Source organism: Canis lupus, chromosome 1, assembly GCF_003254725.2.
Source record: "Canis lupus dingo isolate Sandy chromosome 1, ASM325472v2, whole genome shotgun sequence".
Taxonomy (NCBI): Eukaryota; Metazoa; Chordata; class Mammalia; order Carnivora; family Canidae; genus Canis; species Canis lupus.
In genome coordinates, this window is record NC_064243.1 from 103,032,556 (window position 1) to 103,057,451 (window position 24,896).

At 53.8% G+C, this 24,896-nt stretch overlaps 1 protein-coding gene and 1 long non-coding RNA gene across 10 annotated transcripts; one reads left to right on the forward strand and one right to left on the reverse strand.

Annotated features, from left to right (window-relative positions):
* Window positions 1-27: 27 nt before the first annotated feature.
* On the forward strand, window positions 28-4,011 carry LOC118353849 (uncharacterized). Its single transcript, XR_007409612.1, has 2 exons — window positions 28-2,059; window positions 3,576-4,011. It is a non-coding gene; the product is annotated as an uncharacterized LOC118353849 (long non-coding RNA).
* TTYH1 (tweety family member 1) lies at window positions 3,976-19,430 on the reverse strand. Of its 9 annotated transcripts, none has more exons than XM_025423957.3 (14): window positions 19,193-19,424; window positions 15,868-16,046; window positions 13,899-14,010; window positions 12,875-13,095; window positions 10,644-10,739; window positions 9,160-9,232; window positions 8,646-8,721; window positions 8,169-8,224; window positions 7,919-8,011; window positions 7,710-7,802; window positions 4,773-4,915; window positions 4,614-4,659; window positions 4,450-4,530; window positions 3,976-4,326 (listed from the first exon to the last, which is right to left on the reverse strand). In XM_025423957.3, the coding sequence occupies exons 1-13, from the start codon at window positions 19,316-19,318 to the stop codon at window positions 4,492-4,494; spliced, it is 1,353 nt and encodes a 450-aa protein (XP_025279742.1). In that variant the 5' UTR covers window positions 19,319-19,424; the 3' UTR covers window positions 3,976-4,326; window positions 4,450-4,491. The 9 variants fall into 9 exon arrangements, 8 of the variants coding, with proteins under 8 accessions (XP_025279742.1, XP_048961455.1, XP_025279741.1 ...); XR_004813288.2 differs by lacking the exon at window positions 3,976-4,326 and adding an exon at window positions 6,827-7,068 and having other exon boundaries at window positions 19,193-19,429; XM_049105498.1 differs by lacking the exon at window positions 4,614-4,659 and having other exon boundaries at window positions 4,450-4,613; window positions 19,193-19,426.
* Between the last annotated feature and the right edge of the window lie 5,466 nt (window positions 19,431-24,896).

The window sequence follows — 24,896 nt, forward strand, 5'->3', positions numbered from 1 at the left end:
CCCTCGACCTTGCACAGCCAATGGGCGCCGCGGGTTTGTGTTGAGCCCGCCCCCCGCTTACGCAAGGACGCGTGGGCGTTCAAGGCAAGCCGGAAGACGGGAGGGAACGGTGGCCCCGAGGGGACTTGCGCGGCGGAGGGCGGGCCTCCGCGCTCTGCCCGCACACGCAGCCCTAGTTTGGGCTCAGTGAGTGGTAACCATGGTTGTTTTCAGACACAAGCTAGCGTAAGGGGGGGCTGTAAGACTGCTGTGCCGCGATGTGGAAGCCCAGGGCAGAGAATGGTGAAATCGGGAAAGGGGATGAGAACAGCCTCCAGCAGGGAAGAGGAGCTTCTCTAGCACGTAAATTTGCAGAGGACGCGGCTCGCGGAAACCAGGCGGCGGGCGACCGGCAGAGCCGGGGGGCACAGGGGGAGCTGGTGGCTGCGGCGCAGTAGACGTGTGCGAGGTCCCGGGGTGAGCGGTTAGGTCTGTACATGGGGGGCAGGTGGCAGCCTCTGCAAGGGCTCTGGGGGCCAGGCTGGGGAATGTGGACCTGGCGGGGTCCCGGGGTGAGGGGAGAGGTCTCTACATGTGGGCAAGTGGCGGCCCCTGCAAGAGCTCTGGGGCCAGGCTGGGAAATGTGGACCTGGCAGGTAGCAGTGTACCATGTGTTTCCGTCCAGGCTTCTGACTGATGACAGGACCTAGCTCAGGGACCGCTCAATGCAGTAGTAGTAGGCAATGGAAGTATTTCAGAAGTAGTTTCCTTCCGTTTTTATTATTAGAAATTTTTGTATTGATGACTGGGTGTCATTTTGTTTGTTAACACAGTTGATCTTTTTCTGTCCTTTCACTTAAAAAAAAAAACTATTCGTTTTAGGATAATTTGGGATTTACAAGAAAGTTGCAAAGGTGATTGAGAGTCCTGTGTACCTACTGCTGGTTCTCCGTGATGCTGTTATCTTGCATTCCTGTAGGACATTAGCTAAAACCAAGAAACCAACCCTGGCACGTTACTCTTAACTGAACTTTGGCTTTATCTGGATTTCTTGTTTTCCATTCACATGTCCCTGTGTGCCAGAATCCAGTCTAAAGGACCTGTTGTATTTAGCATCCCTTTACTTTTCACCATTACATTTAAAGTGAGTTTCTTGTAGATAGCATATGATGGGATCTTTCTTTTAATTCAAGCCAACAATCTTTGCCTTTTAAAAGAGGGGTTTATTTTGCTTGTAAATTTTTTTAAAGATTTTATTTATTCATGAGAGACACAGAGAGGCAGAGACATAGGCAGAGGGGAAGCAGGCTTCTCAGGGGGAGCCCCATGCGAGACTTGATCCCGGGACCCCAGGATCACAACCTGAGCCGAAGGCAGACCCTCAACTGCTAAGCCACCCAGGTCTCCCTATAAGAGGTGTTATAACTGCACTTTTAACATGATTTTTGGGATGATTACATTTCAGTCTGTTGTCTTGGGATGCCTGGGTGGCTCAGCAGTTGAGCATCTGCCTTTGGCTCAGGGCGTGATCCCAGTCCCAGGATCAAGTCTCGCATCTGGCACCCTGCGAGGAGTCTGCCTCTCCCTCTATGTCTCTACCTCTCTCTGTGTGTCTCTCCTGAATAAATTTTAAAAAAAATCTTTAAAAACAATAAATCTGTTGTTTTGTCATTGGGTTTCTACCTGTCCCATCTTTCTTTGTTTTTTTCCCTTTTTTCTGCCTTCTGATTTGAGGGGTTTTTGTTTGTTTGTTTTCTTTTCTTTTTGTTTGTTTGTTTGTTTTTAGTCTATCTTTTAGAGCAGTTTTAGGTGGGGTCTTTGGGAGGTGTCCCACCTCAGTTCCTGGGCAGCCCTGCAGTCAGCCTTGGTTACCGTGGGCTGTGGGAGGTCAGGGCTCACCATGATGTATTCCGTCTCAGGGATTACCCTCGTCCTTTGCCTGGTGCTGAGCCTTGGGCCCTGTTGTTTCCCGTATTTTGTCCAGCCTTGTGGTTGTTCCAAGAAGGAGAGCAAATCTAGTCCCTGTTACTACATCTTGGTCGGAAATAAAAGTCCTCGAGTGTATGATTTTAAAATAAAGGTAGGTTTATTATTTGTCAAGGTCATGCAAATGTCTTTGGTTTTTTGGTTACGGCTTCTGGGTGAAAGATCACTCCTGCACCTATTGGTGGGAAATCAGGTAGCCTGAATCTTAGGGTGCTTTTGAAATATCCAACACATCAGCTTCAGCTTGCAGACAGGGACTTTGAGGTCACTAGAGGGCAGTGTTTGAGATCTGCGCAGCCAGAACAGCTGCGGGCTGTCCAGGGTCAGGCTGCTCACCTAGCAGTGAAGAGGACAAACTGAGTCCGTGCATGCTCCCCAGAGCCCCTCCCTGGAAAGTGCAGTCCATTTCTCCCTCCCCACTCAGATCACTCCACACAGAAAGCGCCTCGAACGTTCCTTGCAGTGCACAAGGTGGAGACGATGAGGAAGCACAAGAGCACTCCCCCGTGGGTGCCTGACATTGGGCACTCTGTGACCTAAATAAAATCCTCGGATGTGTACTTGAACTGTAGGATTCTTCCGTTTCAAGAGGCAATATGGTTTGTGTTCCACTCAGTACCCAGTACCCGCAGTACCCCGCACAGCACTTGGAAGTAACCCTGTCAGTGTTTCTGGAGGATGGAGATGAGCATTCATACCAAGCAGGACAAGTAGTCTGTTTTTGCTGCCCAGCGGGTTAAGGGAGACCTGTGGTCTAAGAGAGCTTTGAATTTTGGAATCGCAGAGGAAGACCTGGGGAGCTGTCTTACCTTCTACCCCCACCCCCGCCACCACCACCACCATGGGTTGATAAGGCAGCTCAGCTCCCCCAGGTCCAGTGACTGCCCACAGCCATCCGGTGGTGGGTGGCAGGCACGGCCCTTCATCTTAGCCTCCCCTGCATTTGTCTGCTGTGCTTCCACTGCCTGTCACTCCCAGCCTACCTCTCCTCTCAGGCTGTCCCTAAAATCTCAAACCCAAGAGTTGTGTTCCGGAGCTCTGCAGTGGGTGATTTATGGGACCCGCCCTCTCACTGTGGTCTTCAGCTCAGAGTTCAGCCAATCCACTGCCCTTAATACGTGTCCTGAGATTTAGATGCCTCTGCTTTATTTCCGTAAAATGAATCCCCAGAGTAGGATGGCCTGGCCAGAGGGTCTCTGCTGTTTGGATTGGGTCACAGGTGAGCAGACTGCCGTGCGCCTGCTCCTCCACAGCCTTGCCAGCAGAGTAGGCCTTAGCACTGTTCTCATCGTGGCATCGCGCAGTGCTGGAAGACGAGCCTTCCCACTTGTTTCAGATTGCACTTCCTAATTATTAGGGTCTGAGCACTTCGTTCACTGCTCTTGGGGTTTGTACTTTTCGAGTGTTCATCATAATCACTATTTTCAAGTTCAGTTGTCTTTTTCTTAGTTTATAGAAGCTTTGTAGATGATGTAGTAATAATAACACGTTTATCTGCCATGTGTGTCAAAACTGTTTTTACCTAGACTACCGCATTTGCCTCCTGGCTTAGGTTATTTTTTTAGTTCCACAATTTGTCAAATAAATTATTTTTTCCTTGCCGGCTTTAGGATATCTTGCTGGAAACCCTGCCTCTCCAGCCAACGTATGCCACATACAGGAGTCTCCTACTTATTCTTTGCAGTATGTCTGCCCCTTCCCTCATCTATGCTTAGACCTGCCTTGTATGTAGGATGTTTTCTTCCAGATGAAGACCAACTGTATCTGCAGAGCTTTGAAACCGTGCAGCCTTTCACCCTGACTGAACACGTGTCTTCTGTCATCTTTCTGTCTGTCTGTCTCTCTCTCTCACACACACACACACACACACACACACATACACAGATCTGTTCCTGGGGTGTCTGTTCTGTGCTGGAAATGCCTGGCAGCCAGGAGGCTGCAGGGAAGGAGTCTCCCAGGCCCCAACCAAGGAGGCCAGAGCAGGGAGGAGACAAATAAGGACCCAGCTGCTTGTAAAATAAAGTTTTCCCTTTTATTTCAAATCAACCCATTCCCAAGTTAGTGCTGCAAATTGAGATCACGGCCCTGAGTGCCCTGGGGCATGGCAGGGGCACTCCTGTCCCTTCAAGGATGGGCCTGGTGGCCAGGGGTGAGGGGTGCAGGGCTGGCTGGCTGCCCCTCCCTGCCAACCCCAGGGCCTGGCCCACCCCCTAGCTTACTCCCAGGGCCAAGGGCGGGAGTACAGGGGGCAGAGCAGGGAGGCCGTGTCCTGTGTAGGTGTCCGTGGCCAGAGGTGTTGTTAGAGGTGAGAGCCCAGTCAGGCTGGGTTAGTGGGGTAGTCTCCGGCAGCCAGGGAAGGAACTGTAGAAAGAGGCAGACAAGAAGCGCCAGATGCAGGCAGCAGGGCCACCCCAGTGCCCAGAGCAAGGGGAGAGGTGAGCAAGGGCCAGCTGTAGGAGCTGGGTTGCTGCTCTGGAAGCTCACCGGGGTGGGGGCACAGGCTCCAGTCTGGCATAGAGGAGGGGCTCAGATAGATGACTGCCACTGCACAAAGCGCTTGGATTCCTGTGGGCAGATTGGTGAAGAGGCATGGAGGGAGTCTGGCTCTGTAGTGCAGAGCCCCTCCCTCAGACCAGTGCATCCAGTACCTGAGGGTTGAAAGGGTCATCATCATCTGTGTCATCATAGTCGTCACTGGGGTGCAACGGAGTGGCAGAGAAGCAGGATGGGGGATCCATCAGAGGGCTATCCATCCCCCCAACCCCTGTTGCCTCCTCCCAGGGTCACGCCCTCCCTCCCCTCCTGACCTGGGCGGGAAGAGGGCCCAGGCTCTGGGCAGGCTGCAGAGGGTGGTGGCTAGGGCCCCCGCAGACAGGAGGGAGTAGAGCAGCAGGAAGAGCAGGCCTTCCAGGGCATCCTCACACAGGCCCCGCAGGGCAGCGCCATAATCCTGGGGTGGGCAGGGGAGGGTGTCAGCAGGCAGTGTGACACCTCTCCCCAACACACAGTGTGTCCACCTGGCTGTGCCATGCTGGATAAGTCATGTCTGTGCACCTCAGTACAAGCACATGGGAGGTGCTCTGAGCAGTCATTATACCCACAGGTATAAACCCAAATCTGGGCCTCCCTCCACCTCCCTCCACACCGTCTCAGCCTTGGTCTGGTGCAGGGCTTCTCCACCTGGACACCACTGACATGGTGAGCCAGATATGACTGTTGTGGGGTGGCCTGTGCACTGTAGGATGTTAGGCAGCATCCCTGGGCCCTGCCCACTTGATGCCACGAGCAGCCCCACCCTGGTTGTAACAACAAGACAGGTCTTCGTGTATCACCAGATGTCCCCCGGGGGCAAAAATCTCTGGCTTACAACACTTAGAGTAACACTTAGAAGAACTGCAGACTTGGAATTACATGCTTGGGAAGTGCTGGCTGCCCCTACGGTCATCCCTGGATCAGCACAGCCACGTACTGAATGCCCGGCCATAATTCATTCTCCAGATGAGCCAAGGGCCTGCTCTGTACGGGTGTGGCTCCATGTTCCAGGGATACTTGAGTAACTGGGCTCCAGAAGGTCATCCGAGATGACTGTAAGTTGAGAGGGGACCAGAAGTCTCCTGGGCCCTAGAGCTGCCTGAGGGCTGCTGCGGCCCCTGCAGGGAGAGGGTGCAAGGGCCTGAGGCTAGCACCAGCCAGCGCCCTTGTATATGAGGCTAGGAGCTGGGCTTTAATCCATGTGCAGGGAGTCACTGGAGGGTTTTAGTGGAGAAAGAGCTTGATCGGATTGTGTGTGAGAGGCTCGCCCAGCTGCTGGCTGTTGCAGGGGAGGACAGATGGGGGTGGGGGTGGGGGCAAGCAGGGGGATGAGGAATATGCTCTGTGGTCACTGGGTAGGAGGTGAGGTCGGTGACCAGGGTAGCAGCAGGGGCGGAGGAGGGAGCAGTGACCTGAATCCAGATGGGCTGCAGAGGAGGACAGAACTTGTCTGGTTCTGGGAGGTAAGGACAGATGGCAGAAAGGATGATCCTGGGATTCTGGCTTGAGCCCCTGGGTCGGGGACAGGGGTATCTGGTACTGTGCCAGTGAAGCCCGAGCGAGGGGCCTGTCAGAACCATGAGGCACTGTTTTTACTATATCAGGTACCTATACAGTGTCCTTTCATGGTCCTCCTAGCACTGCAAGGTACAGATCAGGCTTCCAAAATATGGCTGCCTTTTGCAGTGGCAGAAAGTTGAAGCCCAGAGAGGGCAAGCCACTTGCCTAGAGTCACACAGCCTGAAAGGGGCAGAACTGGGCTTGGAGCCAGGTCTGTCAGGCTCAGAGACACCCTCCTGCCACTTTATCCCCGACGTCCTCAATCCTGATTTTAATGCATGGAGATCCTAAGGCCCGAGAGGGGAAAGTGAGGCCCGGGGTCACAGGGTACAGGCATGGAGGGTGAGACTCTGACCCTCCCTTCTCCTGCCTCTCTTCCCTCTGTCCATGGTGAACCTTGGGAAGTGCGATCCAGGCCAGTGTCGGCCTGGACCATAGAGAAATTTGTGGGCCTCTGTTTGTCTTTGAATAAAAGAGCAGGGTTGCCTTCTAGGATTCTGCAGCTCAGGCATTCAGCAGTTCTGAGTATTGACCATCCACCCACTGCCCCCTTGCTTGAGGGCCAATCTGAGAAGCTCTGGGGACAATGGGAGCCATGGAAGGAATATGATCACAGCAAGAGCCAGTTCAGGTCTGTGCTGTTGGACAAATGGATCGCTCTGTTCAGTTGCCAGATCAAATGCAGGATGTCCGCTTAGATCTGAATTTCAGATGCCCAGCAACAAAAAAAGTTTAGTACAAACATGTCCAAATTCGGCCTGGAACATACCTACGGTAAAGAGGTTTTTGTTGTTTGCTGAATCTGGCAGTTCTGTTGGAGCCCTTGGGGGGGACAGACGAGAAGGGGGAGGAGGCACGTGTCCTCCTCTTGCAGGGAAGACAAGCCTGAGCGCAGTGGGGCTTGGGATGGGAGTGGGTTGACACTGGGTGACTGCCTGGCCATGGAGGCCACAGAGGGAGAGGTCCAGGGCCAGCTGGGAGACCCAGCCCTCTGCACTTTATCTTCCAAGCCTGTGAGATGGGGTGATGACAGCATGACTAACCAGGGCCCAGGTGCATCCCGCCAGTGCCACACCTAGCAAAGCCATGTGCAGGTGAGTCACCATAACAGACTGTGGTCCTGCCCAGGAAAGCAGGTCTCCTCTTCCAGGACTCAGGGATGCTCCCCTGCCTGTAGCCACACAGCCATGGAGGTGGCAGCAGAGTCAAAGCTGGAATGAGTGTGTAGGACACCAGGCCTGCTTTCTCTGGGCTGCTCCGCCTCCATGCTGCCTCAGCAAGACCACAGCTTTAGGGCTACTGCCCCCTGCAGAGTCAGGTTTCTAAGTGAGGAAACTGAGGCACAGAGTCTGAGGTCAGGAGCTAGGACAGGAGCATGGGCAGGCCTGCTTCAGAATTCACTAAGCTGCAAGGGTTCTAGGAGGGAGACCAGGAGGGAGTGAGCAGGAGGAGGAAGAGAGGGAGGGGGAGGAGAGGTAGTGGGGGAGGAGGGTGGAAATGGGAGGGAAGGGAGGGTACTGCGGGGCGGAAAGGTGGAGTAGGCAAGGGGGATGCAGAGATGGACGTGGGTAGGCAAAGAACAGCTGTATGGTAGAGAGAGAAATGCTTTCTGGGGCTCCCTGCAAAAATTGGGGCAGGGGGACAGGGCTCACCTTGTGCAGGCCACGACAGTGCACCAGTGCCACCAACTGGTGGAAGTTTCCTTCTGTCACATTCAGCGTCTCCTCCAAGGACAGCAGTGGCTTCTGCGTGGGAGGGGAGGGTTACCCTACCCGCTCCCGCCGTGGGGGGGGGGGCTCCACCCACACACCTGCCCCCCCCCTCCCCTTGGGGTGGGGGGTGGGGAGCGCCCTCTGCCGACCTGCGCAGAAGGGAACTGGGGGACCGCTTCTCGCTCAAGGCCCTGCAGCTGGGAATGGATGTTGGCCAGAGCTCTCTGGGACAGAGTCAGCCTCTGTGGGAAGACAGAGGAGGACCGGGTAGTGGACGCCCCCTGCCTGCCCTCCTCGGCCCCAGGACACAGGACTGGGGTCCCTGGTGCCTGCAGCCTCCCCCAGGACCAGCAGTCCAGGCCCCAGTCCGCCCTCCTCCATCAGGCTCCCTTGCCCTACCTGTTGAAAGGGGTTGGAGACTGCCTGGTTGCAAAGGAAGTAATAGTTCAGGATGTCTGAAACAGGAGGGAAAGGGGGGAGCCTATGAGCCTGGGTCCCCTGATTCATGGGAAGGGGTAGGGCCAGGGCCAGGGGCCTCTCTCCAGCCCAGGGGCCTCTGGTAGTCCCATCGGCATGGCATTCAGGGACAGACCACCCACACCTTCCCCACCCATTCTGCCCTGCCACAGCCCAAACCACACTGCTCTCCACACTCCCTGGAAACCCCTGCTTCTGCCGGCCTGCCCCTGACTAGACTGTGTTCCCATTTCCCCCAAGTGGCCAAGTCCTCTCTCCTGAGTCCAGCATCTGTATCCCTCTTTCCAGCCCACCAGGAGAGGTACTGAGAGCATCTGAGACTGGGCACCCAGCCCACCCCACCGCAGGCAGGACTGTGCAGGAAGGCATGCAAGGCCCACACGGGGTCGATGGGGTCACCTGAGCCAAGCCCAGTCTCCTCCTGGGTCAGGTTCAGGATGTAGGTGTCAGGACTGGAGCAGAAGTCACTGAGGCCCTGAGAGAAGTGTTCGGAAAAGGGTCTCAGACCAGAAACTGCTGCAATTCCACACTCCCACAGAACTCACTGTCTGGCTCACCACCCCCCACCCCTGCCTCCACCATTCCTGGGGAGCAGGAGTCCAAACCCCTCCTCTAGATCTAGGGGCTCAGTCCCCCAGCCCCTCCTCCCTCAGACCCAGGAGTCCAGACCCCTATAGTTCCTCCTCCCTCAGACCCTGGAGTCCAGACCCCCAGCCCCTCCTCCCTCAGACCCTGGAGTCCAGACCCCCAGCCCCTCCTCCCTCAGACCCTGGAGTCCAGACCCCCAGCCCCTCCTCCCTCAGACCCTGGAGTCCAGACCCCCACCCCTCCCTCGGACCCAAGTGTCCAAGCCTCTAGCTTCTAGACCTCAGGACCTGCCCCAGGGCCTAGGGGCCTGACCTCCAGCACTCACCACAGCTGTAGCTGCCTCCAGGCCCATGGAGCCCCAGCTCAGGACAAGAACCAGGAGACTCATCACTGTCATCCTATAAAGGGGGAGGGGTTTAGTTTGGGGTTTGGGGGTTCGTAATTTCCCTGCCTCACCTCTTCTCCCTTGCCCCAAATCCCATCACAGCCCCACCACCCTTCCCTACCAACCTCTGGAGCCTGGAGGATCAGAACTAGGGGCAGAGAAGCTGGGGGACAGGGGGAGGATGGAGAGTGCAGGATGTAGACCTGTGAGCATTGACCTCAAACTCAATACCTTGGGCCCGCCCAGGAGTGACAGGGAGGACTGTGAGAAGGGCCCTGGGCTGGCAAGCCCGCAGCCCAGAGCCCAGCCCAGCCCCCAACTTGCTCTGGGATTCTGGGAGAACTACTGCCCACTTCTGGGATCTGTTTCCTGGCTTTGAATCCACAAGAGCCCTGTAATTCCCAAGCACACCTCCTAGGTTTGAGCACAGCTTGGTTAGCCTCCTGCTCTGCCCACACTCTTCCTCCAAGGTGTGGGCGCCGCCAGAACTGGAACTGCACTGGAGGGTGGTCACAACCTCAGAGCCTCAGGGTGAGCCCCAACAGGACAGCAGGACTTCTCATCCAGGGTGGGTGTAGAGACTTGTAAGTACCAGCAGGGCCCCCAGAGACAGGGAGGACTCAGGGGCTCCTCTAAATGGGATAGCCCAGCCTGACTGGAAAACCAGCCCTAGGAAGTGCCTGGGTGGCTCGTGGTTGAGCCCCTGCCTTTGGCTCAGGTCGTGATCCCGTGATCCTGGGATGGAGTCCCACTTCGGGCTCCCTGCATGGAGCCTGCTTCTCCCTCTGCCTGTGTCTCTGCCTCTCTCTGTGTCTCTCATGAATAAATAAATTAAATCTTAAAAAAGAAAGAAAACAGCACTTCCTGGCCGTGTGGCCTGGGGCAAGTGGCCCAACCTCTCTGAGCCCCAGTCTTGCCCTGTGTTAAATGGAGAAAAGGAAAATGTCTCCTCATAGAGTCAGCATGAGGGTTCCAAAGAGGGCCGGCCACATAGAATGAGCTGTTCAAAGTGTGGTCTTGAAATTCCTGTGAACCACATAATCGCCATGCAGCCTCAGATGTGGTTGCCTTCTGCCTCTGGTCCCCGCAAGTCAGGTGCCTGAGGGGCTCCTCTTTCCCGGATTAAGTCCGTAATCATCCCATCCTCAGTGCAACCGTTATATATTTTTTTCCTAGGATTTTGGAGCCCTTTCCGGGCCTCAAGACTTAGGTTTCCAGGTCTGCCCTGCTCTTCCTGGGCTGTGCTAGGTCTGGTGTCTGTACAGGCAGGCTCAGCCCAGGACCCTCATGGAAGTTTGTGGGACAAGAGAATGAAAGTATGAACCTGGGCAGGACAGCGGTCCCTCTTGTAAGGGCACTATGGGATATAAAGAGGTCCCCCTTGTGCTGTGAAACGAGCCTGCTACAGGGGCGCCCAGACTTACACAATCACCAGCCACTTGCTCTGCTTCGCCAGGCCCAGGAGGGTGAAGAGGCAGACCAGCAGTTCCAGGAGCAGCAGGAGGACATAGGCCAGCCATCTGGAGAAGGGACAAGGGTGAGGCTCAGCAGACAATCCAGCCCTCAGTACCCATGGCCCCAGACCGGTACCTGGCAGAGGGGCACAGCACCCCACATTCACGCCCTGCTCTGCCTGGCCATGTGACCTCCCCGTTGCCATGTCCCCAGGCCACAGCCAGCTGGTTGTGGAACATGCATGCTGAGAGGTGGGCCACTGCAGCTGGTATAGAGCTCAGGTCCCAGGGTGGGGAGGCACCCAGAACCCTACCCTGGCTGGACCACGCACAAACCCTGTATCCAGGCACAGCGATTGGTCTCCTGGAGCCCCTGACGGCCACCTCACCCTGCAGAGGGCAGCAAGTCGTCCCCAGGCACAGGCTGAGTGTCCTACTACATGACCTGGGGTCCAAGCACCAGCCTCTCCACTGCCTACCTGTGTGCAACCTGGTTCCTGTCTCAGGAACTTAGCCTCCTGTGCCTTAATTTCCCTGCCTGTGTATGGGGGGGTGGGGGGTGGGGGGGACAAGAGCATTTGCTCCAAGAGGGTGTTGGAAAGCTAATGAGCAAGAACTCAGAAGGATGCTGAGCACACAGGCACATGTGAGCTTGAACCTTACTCAGGGAACTTTAAATGTTATTCAGTGAAGCATTAATGATGGATTCATGCTGACTGGAGTGCTGGCATGTCGTGAATGCTCCATAAACAGTGTCCCTGTCACTGGCCCCACACAGCTGGGCCCAGGCTGGGCGCCAGACCGGCCAGAGGACCCTCCCTTCCCAGGCAGAGCTGGGCCCAGTGGCTCCCCGAGACCTCCAGGCCTTTGCTCCCAGCATCCCCACCGCCCATCCCAGCTTCACATCTCACTTCCCACACTACTGCCCTAAGCCTCTCTGCACACCTGCTCTCCGCCCCCAGGAACTGGGCCAGGAAGCTCTCCCTCACCTTCATTGAGGGAGGACTCCCAAGTGCCAGGCACTCATATTGGTACATTCAGAGACATTTGCTGGTGGTGGTATGGGTCTGCCTCACCCCAGTGTAGCCTGCATAGCTGCCCAGGACCCCTGAAGGGGGTTGAGGCCTAGCATGTGGCTTAGCCACAGTGCAAAACCTGGACTGCCTGGGACCCAGGCCTGTCCGATGCACCACATGGGCATCCTCATCATAGACTGCTCCAGCCCTGGTGTGCCTCCACCCTGGAGCATAGAAGCCAGGACCTAGTCTCTTGACCCTGCCCTCATGCCTAGGCAGGGCCCTCAGAGCATGTTGGATAAACAAGAGACATAATTCCTAGTAGCTGAAGCAATGAGGACTTCATCATATTGGCTGCTGGGAAGGGTGGCTGCCCAAATGTCTGCATAACTTGTTTTGTCCCTCCTTCAAATATCACCTCGGTGATGGCCATCCCAGACACTCCCTACACACACACACACACACACACACACACACACACACACACACTCCATGTTCAAACTGCCAGCCTCTGTCCCCAGCCCAGCACCATCCCCTTCTCTTTCATTTTTCGCCAAAGGTCTTACCACCCACCAAGTACATGCATTTTGTCTCTTATTGGCCACTTTACTGGAAGATGGGCAAGAATTGCTGTCTGTACTGCTCACTGCTCTGTATTACAACCAATTACATTTTACACACACCTGTATAGTGCGTGCTGGTCACTGTTGTAAGCACTTAACAGATATGGATTCATCTGATCTGCAACAATCCAATGAGGGGAGTGCAACCCATCATTCCCATTTTACAGATTGGGACACTGAGGCACTTGTCATGTGGTTCCAGAGTGGCCATCTGGCTTTAGAGTTCATGTCGCTAACTACTTGGGCACTCCTCTCTCTCACCACAAGGTGCTAAAGAAATGTTTGTTGAGTGGATACACATGTCAGATGGATGACAGGAGGAAGAGGCAGTCTGGGTTCAGGGAGCGGGTGAATGTGAGGGGAGCATGGGGTCCACCTCTGGAGCTGCAGGGGCCGTCCTCCGTGTTGTAGGATGCCTCTCCGGACCCTAGGTGCCAGTAGCACCTCCTCCTCCCAGTGGTGACAACCAAACATGTCTCCTGACATTGTCTGATGTCCTGGAGGCACCATCAGCTAGGATGAGAATGCTGGCCCTACAGGGCAAGGAAGAGCCATCACCCACCTGTACTCCTCCACAAAGGACACATCTTCGGCCACTTGCAGGAGGCTCAGGGGCACTCCCCGCCAGAAGGCCAGCCCCTGGAGCTGCTGGGCCACAGCCTCTGCCTGTCGCCGAGCCCCCCGGGCAGCGGCCACCAGCTCCGTGCGCTGCGCAAGCACCTCCTCCAGAGTGGTCAGCTCTGTCCTCACTGCCTCACCCAGCCTCTCCACTGTCTCCAACACCTGTGTGCAGGGGTGAATCGGGGGTCAGAGAAGGGCATTCTTGAGGGAGGCCAGGGGTTGGGTACAGGGTTGTGGAGGTAAAGTAGGAGTGACAGGTGTCTGAGATCTGGGGGCTAGGACATCTGTGGAATGAAGAAAGGAGGGAGGGGTACAGTTCTGTGGCCTCCCATCAGGAGCTCTGGACGGACAGTGGCATGGGCTCCCGAACTGGGATTGGCTCAAACAATGGCTAATTGTTTGAGGCTGAAGTTGGCATCTGCCTGCTTGAGTCTGGGGTCCTAAGTCTGGATTTCATGGTCCAGGGTCTGCACTGGACATGAAATTTGGGGTCTGGGGCCAGCCTGTGTCTCAGCTCTGGATCTGGAACCCTGGGCCAAGGGATGGGAGTTAGGCCTCTTGTCAGAGTCCTGGGTCTCAGCACTGAGGTCCCCCTGAGCTTTCGTGTACACCACAGATCAGGACTGAGGGCCTGGATCTGACCTGAGAGCAGGGGCTGAGGTCCCCAGTGTTGGGTCCAGGGCTGAGACTAAGTGTGAATTAGGGTCCAGATTTAAGCCCCATGATGCAAATCTGGGGAACCCAAGGTTCTGAAAGTTCCATATGCAGTCAGGTTTGGGTGTCAGGTGTACAGTCTGAGATCTACAAGTTGCAGTCTCAAGTTCTGAGTCTGGGGTCTTAAGTGTAAGGTGTGGGGTCTTGGCTCTGAGTCTGGATCCCATTTCTCTGAGAAGTGGACCTTTGTCTGGGTAGGGGGAACCAGTCTGGGTGTGGGTCTGGGGTCCAGCGGGTGCCTGGCCCCTCACCAGGTGGTCTATGGCGCTGAGCGTGTGGTTGGCATGCAGCAGTGCGGAGCTGAGCTGGGACACCCCATCACTGGTCTCGCTGTTGCCATAGAAACCGATGCCAATGCCGGCGCTGAGAGGGGGAGGGACGGGAAATCACAACCTGTCTTGGGACCCCGGGGGGCGCGTCCCTCCACCCTCTCATACACCCACCCCCACCCTATTGGGGTCTCCCACCCCCACCCCATTGGTCCAGCCCGTCGTGGGAAAGGATTGTCTCCAGCCTGGCCCCCACTGGTTGCCAAGGTAACGGGAAGCCCCCCTCCCCCGCCCCAGGGACGTCATTGTGATGCTAATGGTGGGTGGAGGGGCGGGGCGGGGAGGGGTGCAGATTTAACCCGCACCTCACTGGAGCGGAACCCCTGTCACCCCGGGGGCCCCAGGAGAAGCCCTCCGACCAGGACTGCAGGCCCCACACCCATCCCTCCATCCTTTCCTCAAGCATCCGGAGTTCTGTGCATCTGCCCCTTCGGGGTGCCGCCGTCCCCCGCTTCCTGGGGTTTCCTAAGAGTGCTGGCCCCCTTGTCATCTCTTGCGGGACCCTGAGCCTGTAGCTCTCCGCTTACCCCACCCCCGGGACCCAAGCGTCTGGCCAGCTGAGAGCAAGACAAGGGAATGTGGGCCGATGGGCCAGAAGCCTGCGCCCCCGCCCCTCCGCAGCCGGCACACAGAGCTCCATTGTAGGGTCTGAATGTGGGCCCCCCCCACCCGACCTCCCCAGCGTGTCCTCCGCGGAGGGGCCGGGCCGGAGCGGGCGGAGGGAGCCGGACGCCCTCACAGTTCCCAGCCTCGGCCCTGGGATCCCACGCCCGCCCTGGCGCCCCCGCCCATTGTTCACCCTGGGATAAAGCTGCTCTTGTTCCCAGGCCGCTGGGGGCCGGCCGTGTCTCTCCCCCACGGGGCCTTTGTCCACCCCCGCATCCACCCCCAGTCAGGAGAGCCAGGAGAGGAAGCGCTTTGGATATAGGTCGCCCAGCGTCCTCCCCCCAGACACCCCCAAACACGCTGTGCGGCTCCCTGCGGGGAGAGAGTGGGGTAGAGCCCAGCCCGCATCCATCGGGGCGGGTCTCTCTGGGATCCGTGGACTGGGCCGCCAGTCCTGGGCTGGGGGTGGCCTGCAGGGGAGGGCTGTGCTCTAGGGCTGGTGTTCCAACAGTGGTGTAAGGGTGTGTCCTCAAGTACTCTTCTCTCTTCCCCAAGCTTGTGGGGGGTCACAGAAGAACCCTCCCACGCCGGGCTCTGAGAGGGGCTTGCAGGTCTGAATCTCCACTCTGCCACTTGGGCGGAAGGGCCTTGAGGAGATGCTTTCTCTGTCTCCCTGAGACTTACCCAGGGCTACGTTGGAAGGAGTTAGACCAGCTCGGGTCTGAGCTCCCAGAGGTGCTCCTGGACTGTAAATATAGATATTATTTTGCTGTCTCTCTCCCTGACTAGAACCTCAGCTCCATGAGGGCAAGACTCTTGTCTGGCCAGTTGGATATCTCCTATAGAGTAGATCCACACAGTAATAGTTGTGGAATGGATGAATGAATGAATGAGTTAATGAATGACATCACCAGTCACTATTCACAGAGCATAACTATGAGCCCTATACAGTTTCTCATTTAATCCTACCGTAACTAGGAGGTGGGTGTTACCATAATGTCCATTGTAGAGATGTAGAAACTGAGTCCTGGAGAGATTACATCACTCCCCTCATTGCACGAGGTATTCAATGACAAAGCCATCAAACCCTAGCTCTTAACCCCTAACCCCTCCTGCAGGCCTGGCTGTCCTTGGGAAGTCACTCCTCTTGAAACTCAGTTTGTCCATCCATGAAATGGGAGCAGTTCTTCCCGCTGCAAGGCTGAGGTGGGACACCCTCAGGAAGACCAGCCGAGGTTGTGGGGAGCCCTGTCCCCACTCCCCACCCACCCTGGGGCCCCATTACCAGCCGACGAGTAGGGCAGCAATGCAGCTCCATGTGACACAGCCTCCCCCTGGTGGGGGACTCTTGGCCCCGGAGGGCTCTGGGGTCCGGCAGCAGCAAAAGCGGATGAGGTAGACGGCAATGAAAATGAGGCTCAGGCCCAAGCCCAGGCCTGCCAGGGCCACCACCAGCAACAGGGCCTGGGAAGGGGGAGACGTGAAGCCTCAGAGGGGCTCTGCTCCCCCCACCCCTGCCTGGCTGGAGGTCCTGGATCTGGGACTTTAGTGGAGGTGAAAGTAGCCCTGGCTAGAATGGGGGCCAAGCCCACCCTGTGGTTCTCAGGTTTGTGGGGAAGGATGGGGTCCCCACCCCTCCCAGGCTGGCAGCTTGGGCTCAGTGGTTTGGGGCTGGGTCACTGGAGGGGACTTCCAACTGAGAGGCCTAAATCCTGGGTTCCAGTTCTGCTCCTGGCATGACCTTTGGCAGGGGCCTTCCCCTCTGTGAGACTGTCTCCTCTTCATCCCCAACCAGGCAATTAGAACAGAGCATCACCTAGGACCTGCTGAGACCCAGATCAGGAACTGGCTGGGATCAGGGGGTGGACAGGGGCGCCTGTTCCCAGAGATGTGTGCATAGTCAGGGGTGGGAGGCTTCCTCTTCCCTCCTCCTTGCTGGTCACCCCCACTCACTGCTCGCTCTCCCCCCTACTGGTGAGCTCTGCACACCCACCGCAGTGTGAGTCTGTCACCCAGGGACTCACGGGGAGGGGGACGTGACAGCTTCCATGACAGTGTATGTGTGCAACACTCAGAGATGGAGACTTGGAGATAGACACAGAGGCACAAAGAGAGCGGAGGTGGGGTGGGGTCAGGGAGTGGAAAAGTAGAGATGCCGAGAAAGGAGACACAGAGATAAATGGTGTCCAAGTGGAAGGCTGGGAGGAGGGAAGCAGGAAGAGAACAGGTATGTGTCATTGGAAAGCCTTGCAGGACATCGGGGCTCTCTGCAAGACAGAACTTCACAGGGAGTGCTGTGCAGTCCAGTCCCCTTCCCAGGTCCTCAGATGGGGAAGGGGTTTACCTTGAGCCACACAGCAGGTAGGGACACCATCAGGAACAGAATCAGACATGCAGACTCACCAACACTGTTTCCTGTAAACCACAGTGTCTCTGCCTTCATCATAGTATGGAGTGTGTGTGTGTGTGTGTGTGTGTGTGTGTGAATGACACAAGTGTGTGGGGCATTTGTGTTTCTAGCTGTGAAACTGGATGTTTTATCTATGACTGAGTTTGTCTGCCAGGAGATACTACACCTGAGTGTGTGTGTGTGTGTGTGTGTGTGTGTGTGTGTGAGGGAGAGAGAATGTGTGTCTCTATGGGAGCACCTATATCTGCAGGTGTGAGACTGATCTGTTGGCACTTGTGTGTTTCTGGGCATGATTGAGTCTGAGTGGTCTCTAGTGGGGTGTGTGTGTATGTGAAAGTGTGTGAGTGTGTTTGTGTGAATGGGAACATGTGTTATGTATGAGTGAATGTATGTGTACATATGTGTGAGTTTGTGTCTGGGTGTGTGGGTGTGTATACAAGTGAGCTTGGGATGTGTGAATGTTGGAGTGAGGGCAGGAACTGTGTGAGTGTGTGTATGTATATGTGACTAAGTGTATACAAGTGAGTGTAGAGTGTGTGTGTGAGTGTATGCATAAGTTTAAGGGCAAGATGTGTGAATGTGAGTGTGTGAGTGTGTATAGAAGTGAGCTTGGGGTGTGTAAATGTGTGAGTGTTGGACTGAGGGCAGGAAATGTGTGTGTGTATGTATATATGACTGTAAGTGTATACAAGTGAACGTGAGGTATGTAAGTAAGTGTATGAGCGAGGACAGGAATGTGAGTGTGTAAACCTGTGACTGTGAGTGTGAATACAAGTAAATGTGTGTGTGTGAGTGTGAGTGTGCCTTCCAGCCTGGTGTCACCCGGTGCCTGACTTTTTTCAGCTGTGCCCATAGCAGTGATCTTCCTGAGGGGCAATGTCCCCTCCTGGGTCATGTGACTTGGTACATGTCCCAGTGCTGTCACCCTGTCTATGAGGGGGGCGGAGGGAGCCTCTCGAGTGCCTCCGGCAGTGGCTGAGGCCAGCAACCGGTGTGTGGTTGTGTGGGCAGGTCTCCTCGGCTGTGAGCGGGCGTCAGTGAACAGCACTGGAGGTCGTGATTGTGTAAACGAGAGGCTGTGGGCGAGGGGGTGGCCGTCCCTGTTTGGTGGGGAGAGGGCGGCATGGAGTAGGCAGGGAGAAGCTGCTCCCAGCTGGCACAGCCATGACCCAAATAGCTCAGAATACAGCACACATCCCCCTCTCTGCTTTTCTGGGACCCCCCCACTCCTTCTAAGCTTTCCAATCCCCAGCCCTTTATCCCAAGAGCTCCCCAGCACAGACCTGAGGGGCCTAGACCGTATAGGCAGGCCCCAGGACCCATCCAAAGGCTCTGCCAGGACTCCCAGCACCCCCCCACGCACACACTCCCCCACCCTTAGCGGGCTCAGCCAAGCCTTTTCCTCATTAATCTCAAAGTCAAGGACTTGAATTAAACTGGGTCAGGGGACAGTTCTTTTGCCCCTGTCGGAGCTGACCCAGGCTGGACCCCTTCCCCAGGGACACCCCCCCCCCCCCCCCCCGCTTCCGTGAGGTTCTCACCCCAGCCCCACCCTGCCGACCCATTTCTGTCATCCTCTGGTCCCCAAATGGAACCTCATTTTCACCCCCACCCCCACCCCGAACGCGCTGACCACCCCTTCTGTCCCAGGAGTTCCTCTTCTAGCACCTCCACCTCCTTTTCCCAGCCCCGACCCTAAATCCCTCTCACCCCTTCCCCATTTCACGTCTCAATCGTGTCCTGAACCCTGGCACCCCAGCCTTCCTCTCCACCATGACCAGCTCCTATCTCTGCTGAGTCCCACTTAACTAGACTGCCCAGAACCCATCTGGGGAGGGGTCATCTTTTAGGACACGGAGAGTGTACCTATCGCCCTGATGACCCTGGAGGCTAGCTTCCCAGGTAGCTCTCAGAGACCCTGGAATCCAAGGCGCCCCCAGTCCCTTCCCTCCTCTGGGACTAAGGGGTTCAGGCCCCTGCCCCCCCCCCCTTATTTAAAAGGAGCCAGGGCTCTGGTCTCCCTGCACCTGTCCCAGGGGAACCTCTAGGTATGGGAGCCCCATGCTCCTCCTCTTCCAGATACCCCAAAGTCCGGGCCGGCCCACGCCCCCAGAGAACACCCAGCCCCCTTCTCCCTCGGGACCCAGAAGCTCTGCCTTCGCCCCCGCCCCCGCCCCCAGGACCCCACACCCGCTCCCACCTGCTGGTATTCTTGCTCTTGGGGCGCGAAACCGCTGGGTACCGGGCGGAGCTGGAAGTCGGCGCGGGGCAGCTGGTGGAGCAGATGCACCCAAGCCGAGGGTCGGTAGCCCGGGGGCGCACCCATAGCCCCCGGGGAGGGCTCAGCGGGGCCGATGCCGGGGCTGCGGGAGCCTCGGCAGTGGAGCGGGGCGCGGGCGGAGCGGGGTCTGGCGGGGCTCAGGGGAGCGGAACAGGGGGAGGGAGAGGTGGGGGGCGGAGATTGGGGGAGGAGGGGGGAGGCGCGGGCCAGACGGGGACGGTGCTGCCCCTGGTGGCTTCCGGGGGGACTGCGGCGCCTCTAGCGGGCCCCCAGCGCTCCGCCCCTTAGTGACGGCTTCCACCTGCGGCCGGCGCAGGTACCACGCTGTCCAGCGATATCCTTGTCCAAATGAAGCCGCTCATACTGGCTATAGTCCTACAGCCACATACGGACCCCTTTATCTCTAGGAAGAACCTTTATGTCTATGCAAAGGTCATTAAGTATTTGCACAGCATTTTACACATGACAGGCATTTGCGTCAATAACCCCCCCCCACACACACACACTCTGTGTGTAAAAGTACTCTCGCCTGTAAAGGATGTCATTTGGGTAAAATCCCCACCTTTTAAAATCGGTGTAAGAACACAGCTTCTATACACAAACCTTCCTATGTGTACAGACCACTCCAGAATGTACGCTTGCATACCAGTGTTAAGGACCCCTCACATCTGCATAAGGACCTCTCCTACTCCGAGAAGAACCCCGCTCATCTATCTATCTAGGGACCCCTTCCATCTGTATAACAATGCCTGGCATGTGTTTAAGAACCTCCCCAAACTCTTTAAGGATTACTTCAGTGTACATAAACTCTCCCTGCCCCTTGCCATTCACTTATAGTTTACAGAGTATTTTTCCAGCCACTATCTGTAATGAGTCTCACAGAACCCACTGGTGCCATGCTGACATATGGGGAAGTAGAGACACTTGGAGGGCACTCAGCTACCTTGACATCACCATCCAGGCAGTCACTGTTGGAGATAAAACTAAGGTTCTCAGGAATCTGCCCCAGGGAGCCTCCCCACCCTTGCGGAGCTAGGCTAGTCTTTGCCACCTGGAGTCCCCACAGCTGGCTTCCCCTGCAAGGACTGAGATGGGCAGGAAGAAAAAGGGGAAGTTAGTATTTCACCATTCTCATCCTGATATTGTGCCCCAGATTGGTGACAAAGGGGTAGTTGCTCATCCCATTACTAGGAGAAAAACCATGATAGTCATGGTGATGATGCCATGGTGATAGTCATGATGATGGTGGTAATGATGGTGGTGATCGATAATGATGAAGGTGATAATGGCAATAATGGTGATGATAATGGTAATGGAGATGGTGGTGGTGGTGATGATGATGGTGGTGATGATGATGATAGTGATAATGGTGATGATGATGGTGGTAATGATAGTGATGGTGATGATAGTAGTGCTGATGGAAATGATAGTGATGATGATGGTGGTGATACTGACCCATAGTGACAGGGAAGAATGAGAATAGCTGCCCTCATCTCTCTCTCTCTCTCATCATCTCTACCTTGGTCTTCTCCAGCACACCTCCAATTCCAACTCCAGTGGTTGGAGTCATGTCCTCCACTGTCGTCAACTAGATAGGCTGCGTGGGGCCTGGAGATGATAAAGTTCTTGAGATGAGAAGCCATGAGTTGTGCTATGTGACTCCAGGCAAGTGAATCCCCATCTTGGAGTCTCTGCTTCCATATCTGTCAAATGAAGGGAAAGAAGTGAGATTAGCCTGTCTGAAAACCCCTTGTTAGATAATTTTCTACATCGTGTCTGAGCCAGTGTTTGCAGAACCAGCAGGACTTGCTAAGGGGGAGAAGAATTCCAAATTCCATAATGTGTGTAGTTAGGCTCATGTATCTATGGGTGGGCTGAGGTGGTCATTGTGACTCAGTGACTCAAGAGTACTCAGTGGCTCCCATTGCCCATGGGATCGATCAGGTCAAACAAACCCTCTTAGTCTTGCTTTCATGTCTTCCACCATCTGGCCTTATGTCCACCCTCCTCAATATAGATATTTAAGGGTAGTAGATTTCCAACCTGTGGAACCTCAACCACACTGAGAAATACATTTTACAGTGTGATCTGGCACACACATGTCAGAAGTGAAAAGTCTCACGAACAAAACTGACCTCCACTCAGCACGATGCTCTCAGATCTCTCCCATCTAATTCTATTTCAGAAATAAAAATCTGGTCACAACCTAAATTTTTCATGACTGGCTAATGGGTCTTGACCTGCAATCTGAAAAACACTAATCTTGAATTCCAGAGAACAATCTGGGTTGGTGTTAGAAAAGGAGTAACTCCTACTGAAAAGATGTAGGTTACACTGGCTTCTGGGTTGGGGGATGGCAATGGTGCAGTGTTTTATTCCTGCACCCCTTCTCACAAAGTGTGTGCATACATGAACAGACATGCACAAACAGGCACACACCACTCCCTGTCACTCCCCTTCAGAAAAAGGTTTGTTGACTGAATCTCCCACTTTCTCCCTCTGTCTCCTCTTGTATCTCTCTGTCTCTCTCATATGATTTGGGTCCCAGAAGGTTCGCATTCTTTAAGGCTTTACTTCCAACCTTTACTGATTGAGCCCAAGACATCCATCCCAGTCAATGGGAGAGCTGAGATGCTGTCTGACAGAAATTTGTTCTCTTTGACCTCCTCCTGCCCTTGCTCCCTGAGTCTGTTTCTCATGGGAAAGACAAATGTTTTTCCAGGGTAGTCCCTAAGCATTTCTAGAGTTCTTGGCTGAATACCACTGCAATGCCATCTCAAGCTCTATAGGTATTAATTCAGGGCTGGGGTCCCTGAGAAACCCCCATTGGAGAAGGGCTCAGAGAATGTGGTTGTTCCTGTCTGGTTTCAGGCAATGATTGCCATATGGGAAGAGGGACCCAGCAATGCCAGATGTTTCAAATTTTCAGGAGAAGACAGAAATTTGGATATTTTTAAAAGCAAAATCCCTCAGCTCTTAAATGTTAAAACTAATTCAAATACCAAAAAAAAAAAAAAATACTGTGTGGGCCAAATAAAACCTGTCTGTGGGTTGGATCTGGCTGATTTATAAGCTCTGGTCTAGCCAGATGCTCAGCAGCACCAGCAAACAAAGGAAGGTACCCACAAGGAGGCTGCAGAGGAGCAGCCCAGAGATGCAGGAGGGAAGCCAGAGACAGGCAGCAAAGCCACCTCCTCCAGGAAGGCCTCCTAACCTACCTCTCTCGATGGAAGGCCAAATCAGCTCCTGGCTAAAGGGTTCAGCATGTACTCCACAAGACTCAAACTCTGGGATACTTGCCAGCTTAACAAGGTGGTTGAGTATATGTTGTATGAGTCCAATCTGATGGTGTTCTAGAACAGATGAAACCAGCCTATGATACCAACAGAAATCAGAGCAAGTGTTACCTCTGGGAAGGTGGGGACAGGGCCGACTGGGAAGGGGCTGGAGGGAAGGCATTATTCTGTATCTTGATAAGGGTTTGGGTTTCACGATTTGATATATGTATATATTACACAATGATTATCACAGTAAGGTTAGTTAGCACATCCATGACCTCACATAGTCGCATTTTGTATGCGTATGTGGTGAGAACTTTCAGAATCTCTCCTAACAACTTTCATGGTACTGTTAATTCAAAATCTCTCTTAACAATATGGTATTGTTAATTATAGCCAAATGCTGTACATTAGATCCCCAGCACAAATACATTTTACACCCGCAAGTTTGTGCCCTTCAACCACTTTCACCCCTTCCCCATCCCCTGCCCCCACCCTGGGCTACCACCAATTTGTTCTCTGTATCTGTGGATTCAGGGTTTTGATTCTACACATGATTAAGATCAGACAGTATTTGTCTTTCTCTGACTTAGCTCATCTAGCATCATGTCCTCAAGATTAATGCATATTGTCACAAACGGCAGGATTTCTTTCATCTTTATGGTTGAATAATATTCCATTTTACATACATATGTAAATACATGCATATATGTAAATATATTAGCAATTTGTGTATGCATATATGTCGAAAGATTTACATATATGTCATATATGCATATATCTTTTTTAAGATTTTATTTATTTATTCATGAGAAACACACAGAGAGAGGCAGAGACACAGGTAGAGGGAGAAGCAGGCTCCAGGCAGGGAACCCAACATGGGACTCAATCCCAGGACTCCAGGATCACGCCCTGAGCCAAAGGCAGACGCTCAACCACTGAGCCACTCAGGCCATATATCTTTGAGTTAGTGGTTTTGTTTTCTTCTGATAAATACCTGAGGTGGAAATGCTGGATTATAAGTATTTCTGTTTAATTTTTTGAGGAGCCTTCATAATGTTTTCCACAGTGGCTGCACCAGTTTGCATTCCCATGAACAGTGCTGGAGGGTTCCTTTTTCTCCACGTCCCCACCAATACTCATTGTCTCTTGGGTTTTTTATACTAGCCAATTCTGGCCGGTGTGAGGTGCTATCTCACTGTGGTTTTGATTTGCATTTCCCTGATGGTGAGTGATGTTGCACCCTTTTCATGTACCTGTTGGCCATCTGCATGTCTTCTTCAGGAAAAATGTCTACTCAGCATCTTTGCCCATCTTATAATTGGACTCTTTGGGGTTTTTTTTCCCACTGGAATATTTTTTCAACTTCTTTATGTTTGAAATTTTTCGTAACAAAATATTGAGAAGAAAAGAGTGAGGCTGTAACAAGAGTAACAGGATAGATAAAGCAGTATTGGATTATAAACCAAACACAAAAAATATATATATAATCCAAAATGATATAAATAAATGACTGGATGGTGTAATAAATGTGATAAATGGAAAAGAATAGACAAATCTCCTATGCAAAAAAATCCCAAATAATTTATGTTGATATTTTGCCCCCAGGAGATGGAGCAGAAATCCCTACTCTTTAAGGTTGGGCTGAGCATGTTCCCTTCCTTCTAAAGGGAACAGCATGAAAATTGGGGGAAGAGACTAACTTTGTAGTTGAGAAACCTCACCAACACTGCCTCCCAGGGATTAGGACCAGCATTAACCATGATCAGCCATGTTGGTTATGCCCTCCATATGGTATGCTGAAAATAGTACTTACCTCTGTGGTTTTCTTCTCCGTGACCTTAGTCCAATGATGAGAAAAATATCTGTCAATCTCCAACTGAGGCACATTCTACAAAATACCCTGACTAGTGCTTCTCAAAACTGTCAAGTTCATCAAGAACTAGAAAAGTTTAAGAAACTATCAGAGCCAAGAGGAGCATAAGGTGACTTGGTGACAAATACAATGTGTCCACCTGGGTAGGATACTGGCTCAGTAGCACACTTGGTAGGAACTAAGGAGATCCTAATACAATGTGAATGTTGGTTAACAATAATGCCTCCACATTGGTTCATCAGCATGACAAACATACCATAGCCATAGTGATAGAAGATGATCAAGCAGGTGTAGGGGAGGCTGGGTGAAGAGTGTATGGGAACTCTTGAGATTTTTCTGTAAACTTAAAACTAATCTAAAATAAAATTTTTACTTAAAAAAATCCAAATTAAAAAAAAATGGTAGGATAGTAAAAAAAAAAAAAGTCTGGGCTCACTGGTGTGAACAGGAAGCAGCTTTATTCTTTCTC